Here is a 10,664-nt window from a genome sequence, read left to right as displayed (position 1 = left end):
CTGTACTCAACTTTAACTCTCTGTACTCAACTTTAACTCTCTGTACTCAACTTTAACTCTCTGTAGTCAACTTTAACTCTCTGTACTCAACTTTAACTCTCTGTAGTCAACTTTAACTCTCTGTACTCAACTTTAACTCTCTGTTGTTGAGCTTTAACTCTTTGTAGTCAACTTTAACTCTCTGTACTCAACTTTAACTCTCTGTAGTCAACTTTAACTCTCTGTAGTCAACTTTAACTCTCTGTACTCAACTTTAACTCTCTGTACTCAACTTTAACTCTCTGTAGTCATCCTTTAACTCTCTGTACTCAACTTTAACTCTCTGTTGTTGAGCTTTAACTCTTTGTAGTCGTCCTCCCTCAGACGTTCCTGAGCCGCTCATGTGGACTCACAAAGCTGCTGGCTTCTTTGTTCACTGCCTAATTAGACATTTTATATTTCTCATATATATATATATTTATTTATTTATTTATATATATATATATATATATATATATATATATATATATATATATATATATATATATGCGCGTGGTGGAATAGATGTGTTTTTTTGATATGCTTGAAGAGGTCAGCAGAGGCTGGTGTTTTTGGGGTCAGCTGTTCACGGAGCAGCGTATGAATATGAGTTTCTGCTGCCGGTCCTCTTGCAGGCGATCGCCATCGTGATGGACATGCTCACGGACGTCCAGATCCTGCAGGACCTGATGGACGCGGCCTCCCGGCGCTCCGTGCCCGTCTACGTCCTGCTGGATCACCAGGGCGTGCCGCACTTCCTGGACATCTGCTCCCGGCTGAAGATGGGCTCGCAGCACCTTCGGGTAAGACGGTACTTTGACAAAATGGGGGATGAGTTTAGCAGAGATTTATTGATTTATTGTTCCGTACTGAGCGTGATGTGAATACTTTCACGACGCACAGCGTTTCAACCCGAGCAAATACTTTAGTCAAAGAGGGCCGACAGAAGAATGTCGATCAAGCAGTTTGTACACTTGATGCTCTAAACTCAGGAGCTAGTCTGGGAGCCAAAGCCACATGAAAGAGCTGAATCCGGAAAGATACCAGAAATTAATGACATGCCACAAGGAACAAGGAAGTAAAGAAAAGGTTAGAGTCTAAAAGTTCTGCTTAAGAGTAACTTCACTGTTCACTAAAGCTACATATTTCAGCCTTGTTTAAAGTTGAGTAAAACGTAGCTTGAACTCTATTGGTCAGCTAATGTCTGTGTATAAAATATAAGAAGTGGACGTACTCACCAGAGGAGCCGCCCCCTGGTGGTCAGGAGAGAGAATGCAGCTTTAACACATGAAGCTTTGGCTTCGTTAGACATCAGGACTTGTTAAGCAAACAATTACCGTATTTTTATGGAAATGGTTCCTGACATTGTCACATTCAACATAAACTATCATCAGTAACGTAGTTGGTAGTTGGTATCATGCTGACGGTGGCGTCGTCCTGTCACCTGGTCTGACTGTGAGCCTTTGTCACGCAGAACATCAGAACCAGAACTCTTGAGGGAACTGGCTTCGGTTTGTCCTTCGGCAGACTTCCCGGTTCACTCTGTAACAAGTACATGCTGGTCGACGGGGACAAAGTCGTGTTTGGTTCGTACAGGTGAGGTCTCATCCTTTTATGCAGCGTCTGTTTCCTCTACTTGTGAATAAAATGTGTGTTTGTTTGTCTTAAGAAACTAGCAAACAGTACCCTGGATTATTGTACTGATACAACCTAAAAACCAGCCCAGTGTTTCCAACTCTTTCCCAATAAAAACAAGCACAAGCTCCAAAAGTTGGTAAATGTGATCAAGTAGTTGAAGCAAGAACGTCACACAATGTAAGAAACCAACGTTTTGAACAAATTCAAAGGTTTGGTGGCGTTGGAGTTCATTCAAAGTCATTATTATTCATCCACGTCCATCAATAATTGAGGTGATATGTTGTGGTTAAAAAGATATGGCCTACGGACAATGACACAAAAAAAATCAACATTCAAAGCTAGTAATGAACTGGAATGACCCTTCAATGCCTGGAACTCCCATCGTCCGCATGTCTCGTTGCTCTTGTGTTTTCCATATATTGACCTTGCTGTAAATGACTCGCAGGATCCAGTGAACTCTTGCTGAACTTGTTCTCCGTCCCAGTTTTTCCTGGTCCACGTCCCGCATGGACCGCAACATGATCACCGTGATGACGGGGCAGGTGGTCGACTTCTTCGACCGCGACTTCCGCGAGCTCTACGCCGTCTCTGAGGAGCTGGACCTCTACAAGGAGTTCCACGTCAGCCCGCCTGCCGCCGCGGCGCCGCTGCGCTCCCGGGTGGGCAGCTTGCGGCCGCCTCTACCGGCGACCACGTCCCGCTTCCAGGTGAGCCTCGGGGATTCACGCAACGCCGCCATCCAGGTGCCGGCGCACAAATACTACAACCCCAAGTACTCACTGGCGTTCGGGACCCTGCCGCGTCCGCCGGGGTCCCTGCAGGGGCCGGGACCCACCAGGGCGTCGGCTCTGGCTGAGGTTCCCGGGGAGGTGGACCCGGGGAGGCCGCGGGTGGCCAGCAGTCTAAGGGAGGACCGGATGAGTCCACTGCCCTCGGACGACCTGGGCGAAAGCTTCAAGAAGCCCAACAGAGTCACGCAGGACAAGAAGGGGCGGGTCGGGTGGAGGCAGAAGTTCTCCAAGAAACCTAGCAGCAAGGAAATTTTGGACAGCATGGAGGGCAGCGGTGCGCCCGCTTCACCGAGAGAAACCGACAGGGCCGAAGAGGACGAGGACAACTTTGAGGTTGTCGTGAAATCTCCACCCAAATGGAGGATTAAGAAGCCACCGAAACTGGGCCTGAGGGCGGACTCCGAGCAAACTATCAACAAGGCTCAGGACAAGGAGGGTAAGTCAGGAAAACAGTGGTTCACTACCACAACTCACAAGACAATCTGCAGGAGGAAATGATGATGTTGTCTCTAATGTAGAAAGAAATCCTCCTCGGCTCAATCATAATCTGTAGACATTTGCAACAGTGGGTCAGAAGTTGTCTTTTCGGCGATCCTCCGGTATGCCTTAAATGCTGGATTGGTTATCGGCACCGACATCGCCTGAACATTTTTCTCAGATTCACTCTGCTGAGGAGAAACAACTCGTCACTCGCTCTCGTCATCCTGCCACGATGACGAGAGCGAGCTCAGAGTGTAACGTTAGCCGGAACTAGCTTGCAAAATGGCGGCAATTTGGGAAAAACTAGAGATCACAAAAGAAAGTTCTCCGGTGTTCTGTATGGAATATATAATATAACATGCCTGCAGGCATCCTCTATGGATGCTGACCGATGAATTCCTCACAATGACCTCGTTCTTCTCACCGATCTCTCCCTCTGATGACATCACTGTTGTTTCTCTTCTCAAAGGTGTTAAAGGTCGTCGTCAGGCTAAAGAATGCTGCGTGTCCTGAGGTGATCCACGGAGTGGACTCCGGCCCGAAAGAGCGACTTCCTTCCCGCTCACCTTTCCACTACCTTTCCAGCGCCTTGGAGGGAAAAAAGACCAAATGAATGTACAGTTCTCGTGTAGTTTTAATGTGTTTAGTGCGAGAATTTTAAAATGTCTGATCGGTACGCTTTGGGGGGCAGAGAGGCTCAATGAGATCGTCGCTCGTGATGGAGTTGGTCGCGCTTGTTTCTTTTTGGTTTTACTTCTGCAAACAGAGGTTGTGTTCAGGGAGCCAGAGAATCTAAAGGAAGCACTGGTCTGAGGTTCTAAAGATCACAGGTGGGTCAGAGCCTCTCTGAAAGGACTTTATGAGGCTTTTCCCCGACGACTCTCCAACCTGTGGAAGCAAAAATTAAATAAAAATGTAGCTGTGATAATACAGAAAGTCAGAATTATGAGATTAAAAGTAAAAAAGCTTTATTAAACCTTTATTTTGTATTATCACAGCTACATTTTCTTTTTCTTTTATTTCCTGTAATGATCTTCTATACCCACTAAACCAGAGGAAGGTTTTACAATCGTCCAGCGTCACGCGTGTGCAATACTGTTCTGCTCTCTTGGCAGTGCAATAATAATGCAAAGTGTTTATTTCAATGTCCTTTTGACACACGTTGACGTTGTGGGTATCACCTCTACGGTGTGTTCAACACATGTTTTTTTATTTTTTATAAAAGCCTGCAGGAAACTGTCAGATTTACACCTCTGTTCTCTTCATTGAAATTCTAACTTTGTTTTGTTTCAAACTGGATGCATGGCCTCGGTGGTGGCGCCACCTGCTGGTGAGACTCGGCAGCACTGCAACGTTTAAAAGGTGGAAGCCGGATGAAGGCGCTGCGCGAACCAGCCGCTAGCTGCCTCTCTCTCTCTCTCTCTCTCTCTCTCTCTCTCCCTCTCTCTCTCTCTCTCTCTCTCTCTCTCTCTCTCTCTCTCTCTCTCTCTCTCTCTCTCTCTCTCTCTCTCTCTCTCTCTCAGAGAGGAACCACAGAGCTGGTGGAAACTCAGGGGGATGTGGTGCAACACTGAAACAGGAAGTCAGAGCTGCAGCAGGAAGAGGCGTTAACTAGTTTCTAGACTAGTTTTAGTGGCACGAAGATTTGTTATTTCCTGTTTTCGTCGTCAAGCTGAATGCTGAAATTAAACCAATAAGTTTACAGTAAATACTTCAGATGAGATCTTTAGTCCAAGACGGTCTGGAGGAAGAAGATTATTTATATATATATATATATATATATATATATATATATATATATATATATATATATATATATATAGTTTTATTAACATTTGATAGAATTTTTTTCCAATGTGGTCTGGACCTGTTTCACTCTGAAATACAATAGTTTGACAGGAACTAGATGTCTAAAATGTGTTTACCTTTCCAACCAAAGTTTAGGTTTAAACCAAAATAAGCGACATCGAGAACAACACGTCTACTCTTCATGATTATTGATCTCATGAAGACGACCGGAGGAAGCTCTTCATACCTCCTTATTGCAGTAAATGTATAAAAGTATGGTTTCTGAACCACAAAGAGGTTTAGGAGTTTCACCCTTAAAGAGGCACATGAGCATATAAACACACACACACACACACACACACACACACACACACACACACACACACACACACAGTACAAATGAGAAAGCAGTGTGTGGTCTGATGGTTTCAGAAAGCGTTGATGCAGAAACGCAGCTGTCATTTTGTTGCTTTCACCAGAAACAGGATTCATTCTCAGGCGTCAACAAGCTGTAGAACTCTGTTTTTAATTAAATAATTCAAAGGAACATAAACATAAGGTAGAGCTGAAACATGTCTTTCATATATTACAGTGCACACGTGGCAATATGACTCGATATGGTTCAATGTGATGAAATATATCTGTATGTACAAAATGGAGCCCTAAAGTAGGGAGGCGGAGTGTTCGCTGCCCTCAGTCCGTGTGAGATCTATGAGGAAGCTGAGACTCGACTTCCTCTTTTTGCTGCTGTTGCGTACAGAACCTCTGCCGGGACGCCGAGCGCTTGATTTGTCTTCCTGATCCTGGAAACTAAAGTAAAGCGGGTCAGACGTCAAACCCAAAGAAAATCGACTTCTCGTCGGCAGATAATTAAACATGGACGCGTTCTTGTGGCTTTGTTAGTTTGGCGCTGAAAGTGTGAAGCGACAAAAGTGAGTCATGGTTTTCCCCTCTGACCCCGTTGAGCTCAGCCCGTGAAAAAGAGAAGTGGAAAGAGAAGTCTCTCTTTTAGCCCGGACGCCCGGATGCCTCAGGCCTGCAGAGGCCTCGCCCGCTGGTGTTTCATACAACGTCAGCACCACTGTGCTGCAGTGCTTTAAATGTCCTGAGGGGGCGCCACACCGCTCAGTCCTGAGGAGCTTGGTTGATCACCTTCTTCTTACGGACCGAGACCAGGTCGTAGAACGGGTCCTTGGTGATGCTCGCCCTGTCGGAAGTAAAAGAAGAGAGGCAGCTTCGTTAGTGTGTGTGTGTGTCTGTGTGTGTGTGTGTGTGTGTCTGTGTGTGTGTGTGTGTGTGTGTGTGTTTATCACACTGTCGTCATGAGGACCGATTGCACACCAAATAGCGGGGACACTTCTGCATTGTGAGGACGCTCGGCCTCACCACAAAAACTAAATGTAGGCCGATCTTTTTAGCTCTTGAACCTTAGAAGACTAACGTTATAAATAGTCACATTATCACTATTGTCGGTATATTTCACCCCATATAATGCACCTGATGAATGTACTTCTCATCAAAATATATTTAAATACAACAATACAAGGCAAGTTGAAGTGCTCTTCCGTTATTTTAGCCTATAAAACTATAAACAGGTATCATGTAGGACCCTGAAAAAAGGCTTAAAATCGGGTGAAAAATTGGGGAATCGTCAATAAAACATGATACAAATTCAAACAAGCACCTCTTCCGCCCACACAGAGACCGCACATAAGAGTAAAAAACATTTGAATAACAACCGGTCGTCCGGCCTAGTGACGGAGCTATGGACTGGTTCTTTGGTCCACACGTTGGGGTCACTTCAGGCTCAACAAGGGCAGCACAGATGTTCCTGGCACACGAGTCTGCTTCAATGTCTCCGACTGTGTCTGCTTGTGTGGCGTTATGTTGCTGTTTGTTGTGCGGTCTGACCTGATGGCCTCGATCCAGGAGTCTCTCTCCTCCGCGCCGGCAGCACAGATGGTGTAGGACTGGTGCTTCCCCTCCACCACCCGGCCGTCCGTCTCCGTTTTACACGCCTTGATCTTCTGCCCTCTGCTGTTGGGGTTGTACAGCTCCAGACAGTACTGGACCACACCGGAGAAATGCAGCGATTAATCTAAGAATCCTCAAACCTGTCGACCTGACTCGAGGTCCACCGCGTTCAGAAACGATGCAACAGAGCTGGGCCACGCGTCGGCTGACGATGTCGTACCGGTTTGCGAGGATATGGCACTTCTCTCACGCACAGGTTCTCCAGAGGGATGATGCCTCGGGGCTCTTTATCCTGCAGACGGATGGACAAGAGGCGGGTCAAGACCATTTCTTTCTTGTTCCCTAAGATCTCAGTGTCTTAATCTGGATGTTTGGAAGTAATTTGTGTCTCAAGGGAGAGAATCATTTTCAATTTTTAAATTCAGCAACAAATCTGTGTAAAAGTGATATCAGCCCAAAAAGTCCTGCAACCTCTTATGAGACAAATTAGGGCATGGGAATGACCTTCATGTACTTTGAAGCTCCTTCACACTCACAATATATTTGAATGAATTAATCAATTCATAATTCATGATCTAGCACAACTTGACACACTTTTGAGCATCTCAAAGTCAGGTACCCAGCTTTTAGAAGCTTTTAGAAGCTTTTAGAAGGTGTAAACTAGAGCATGTTATGTATTGTTGAGCTGCTATCGCCCCTAAAGATCCTCTGCCCTCCATAAATGTGTCTGTAAAGAGGGAGGAGATGGAGGACAGTCTGCTGGAAAGACTTTCAGACGGACAGCGCGTCCAACGGGAGCCTCACGGTGGTGAACTCAAAGTAGTAGAGGCAGTTGTCGGTCAGGATGAACCATCGCCTCTTCCACGTCTTGACCCGACCTCCTGAGGTACAGAGAAAGCACACAATGAAGATGTGTTCATGCACTTTGTTGTTGTTGTGCTGTCAGTTGTCAGTAGAAACTGAGGGGGGATTGTGTAACTTGACAGCAAGATGACCAAACAGACATTCTGTGGTCATGTGTGAGAAGTTAAACTTCTGCAACACAGCAGGTAGACTACGTCATTGGGTCATTTTCTGACTGCTTCCTCTGTACTTTCCTGTTGTCGGTCTCGCAGCTCCGTGAGAGACGCTGGTGCAGGCGTACACCTCCTCTCATGTGGTTTACAGATGTTGAGCTTGATAAACTATTTTAGAAAACCTGAGTGACTCACAATGAGCCAAACAGACACAGGCAACCTCAGAGAGGCATTTATTTGTACCAAGTTTCAGGAGCCATCCTTCCCGGTCGGGGTTGAAGAAGGTGTGAGTCAGGTCGTTCCCGTCGTCCTCTGGGATTTTGAAAGGCTCACTGCGAATGCTCTCGTACAGTTTCTGAGAAGAAACGCAGTCAGATGAGTGAACAGAAGAAAGACAGCGAGCTGAAGCCTGAACCACCACCACAGGAAAGCAAACGCAAACTTTACACACCTCAACACGGCTCAACACACCTCAACACGCCTCAACACGCCTCAACACGCCTCAACACATCTCAACACGCCTCAACACGCCTCAACACGCCTCAACACGCCTCAACACGCCTCAACACGCCTCAACACGCCTCAACACGCCTCAACACGCCTCAACACGCCTCAACACGCCTCAACACGCCTCAACACGCCTCAACACACCTCAACACACCTCAACACGTCCAGACAACGAGCGTCTAGCCGCTGACTGGACTGCAGAGGGATCTATATGTATCTATATCTATATCTATATAGATATAGATATATCTATATCTATATAGATATAGATATAGATATATAGATATATCTATATCTATATCTATATAGATATATCTATATCTATATAGATATAGATATAGATATATAGATATAGATCGATCGATCGATCGATCGATCGATCGATCGATAGATAGATAGATAGATAGATAGATAGATATAGATATATATATATATATATATATATTCCGGGTGAGGTGGTGATGGAAAGATAGTGAAATTATACTTTCAAGCAGAGAAAGTATCACGTTTTATGTAGTTTTACATTCATCTTTTGATACATTTTAAATGTATTTTTTTACCGTTACTGTGTTACCTTACAGAACTTTTTTACGTTACTTTCTTACTTTGTTACTTTGTTACTTTGTTACCTTGTTACTTTCTTACTTTGTTACCTTGTTACTTTGTTACTTTGTTACGTGATTTTGTTGCTTTAACTCATCATGTCACAACATAAACCTCATCTTGTGTTTCTGACAGCGTGAAACTGACATAAAACTATAGTTTTGTTAAAAACCTTCAACGTGATTTCAAGAAACGAACAATGACAACATTATTTGTGGAAGTCGACGTGTGCGCCTGACGTCTTGTTTTGGACAGGCTCCACGCACTGAACGTGAACCTGTACATGATCGTGTCAGGATCGTGTCGTGATCGTGTCAGGATCGTGTCGTGATCGTGTCATGATCGCGTCGTGATCGCGTCGTGATCGCGTCGTGATCGCGACGTGATCGCGTCGTGATCGCGTCGTGATCGCGTCGTGATCGCGTCGTGATCGCGTCGTGATCGCGTCGTGATCGCGTCGTGATCGCGTCATGATCGCGTCATGATCGCGTCATGATCGTGTCATGATTGGGTGGATGTTCCTTCTCACCGACAGCAGGTCGCCGGGCAGATCCTCCCCGTTGTTGATGCCTCGGTTCATGGAGACGAAGCGCTCCAGAGGGGTCTTGTCCTTCACGTTGGGGTTGTGGAGGCTGGTGTTCAGCATGATGATGGCAAAGGACAGGATGTAGCAGGTGTCTGGTGTGACAGAGGAGGACACACACACACACACACACACACACACACACACACACACAAAGAGTTAAAGACAGCTACATAATGGTCGTCGTATCGATTGTGACGGATACAGAATCGGTGAAGAGAGACAGATCTGGAAAGAAAAAAGAAGTGAAAGTCAGAGAGGCAAACAGAGACGTAGCCATTAAAACACACACACACACACACACACACACACACACACACACACGGCCCAGAGAGGAAGTGAGGTGTGTTCAGCGCTCACCGGTGGACTGGAAGACGTCGGCGTTGCAGTCGCAGTAGCGCGTGGCGAAGGCCTCCATCATGCGGTCGATCTTCTGGGCCTCGCCGGGCAGACGGAAGCTCCACAGGAACTGTCTGTCACAGGATCACCACGGCAACGTGAACCTCTGCATGGTTACTGCACACTGAGTCAGACCAAACATCTGGAACGCTCTCAGGACGCGTCACGCACACGGAGAACAACGGAGAACGCGACGGAACACAGTAACGGAACAAAGAAACAAAGTAACGGAACACAGTAACGGAACAAAGAAACAAAGTAACGGAACAAAGTAACGGAACAAAGTAACAGAACAAAGTAACGGAACACAGTAACGGAACAAAGAAACAAAGTAACAGAACAAAGTAACAGAACAAAGTAACAGAACAAAGTAACAGAACAAAGTAACGGAACAAAGAAACAAAGTAACAGAACACAGTAACAGAACACAGTAACACAGTAACGTAATAAGGTAACAAAGTATTGTTTCTGTTCAGTCTGAGTGAGGATGACGATGATGGTGGTGGTGATGATGAAGAGGGATCTGACCTGAGGGCCTGGACCAGGTTGAGGTCGGAGAACTCGTGCAGCTCCACGAAGGCCTTCAGCGTCTGGAGGTGGAGCTCCTCCCTGTGGAGCAGAGGAACATCTTCATCTCCCTCTGGTGGACCCTCCTCCTCTTCATCACTCTCATTCTTTCCTTTCTTTCGTCCCATTATCAATCTCTTCTTCTTGCTTTAGCGACCCGTTTATTCTCTTTCCCCCTTTTGCTTATCTCCTCTTCCTCCTCCTCCTCTTCCTCACCTTTCTCCAAGAAATTCTCCAATAGCTGTTTTGTTGAGTCCCTCCTCCTTGTAGAGGAACTCTGCGATGGACTGAGCACTTCCA

At 45.9% G+C, this 10,664-nt stretch overlaps 2 protein-coding genes across 2 annotated transcripts in view; one reads left to right on the top strand and one right to left on the bottom strand.

Moving 5' to 3' along the window:
• Positions 1-653: 653 nt before the first annotated feature.
• On the top strand, positions 654-4,175 carry LOC137802008 (protein FAM83F-like; the record flags this gene model as incomplete). The annotated part of the gene is made up of 4 exons (XM_068599504.1): positions 654-821; positions 1,493-1,614; positions 2,141-2,883; positions 3,397-4,175. Coding segments are annotated over 4 exons (1,077 nt in total), but the record flags the coding sequence as incomplete, so codon positions are not given.
• A 1,272-nt stretch (positions 4,176-5,447) lies between these two features.
• Positions 5,448-10,664, bottom strand: part of LOC137802045 (cytohesin-4-like) — an 11,096-nt gene continuing 5,879 nt past the window's right edge. The window contains exons 5-13 of the mRNA XM_068599567.1: positions 10,581-10,664; positions 10,326-10,406; positions 9,759-9,871; positions 9,345-9,493; positions 7,949-8,060; positions 7,494-7,570; positions 6,910-6,981; positions 6,627-6,781; positions 5,448-5,922 (exon numbers count right to left, since the gene is read on the bottom strand). The exon at positions 10,581-10,664 is cut by the window's right edge and continues 35 nt beyond it. Coding sequence (XP_068455668.1) covers positions 5,841-5,922; positions 6,627-6,781; positions 6,910-6,981; positions 7,494-7,570; positions 7,949-8,060; positions 9,345-9,493; positions 9,759-9,871; positions 10,326-10,406; positions 10,581-10,664 — 925 coding nt within the window. The 3' untranslated portion in view covers positions 5,448-5,840. The remainder of the gene's footprint in view (positions 5,923-6,626; positions 6,782-6,909; positions 6,982-7,493; positions 7,571-7,948; positions 8,061-9,344; positions 9,494-9,758; positions 9,872-10,325; positions 10,407-10,580) is intronic.

The sequence above is a fragment of the Clinocottus analis genome, unplaced genomic scaffold, assembly GCF_023055335.1.
Source record: "Clinocottus analis isolate CAN_PGR_092001 unplaced genomic scaffold, fCliAna1.0.p SCAF_48, whole genome shotgun sequence".
NCBI lineage: Eukaryota > Metazoa > Chordata > Actinopteri > Perciformes > Cottidae > Clinocottus > Clinocottus analis.
The sequence above is the reverse complement of the archived record's forward strand: the minus strand, read 5'-3'. Positions and strand labels throughout refer to the sequence as shown.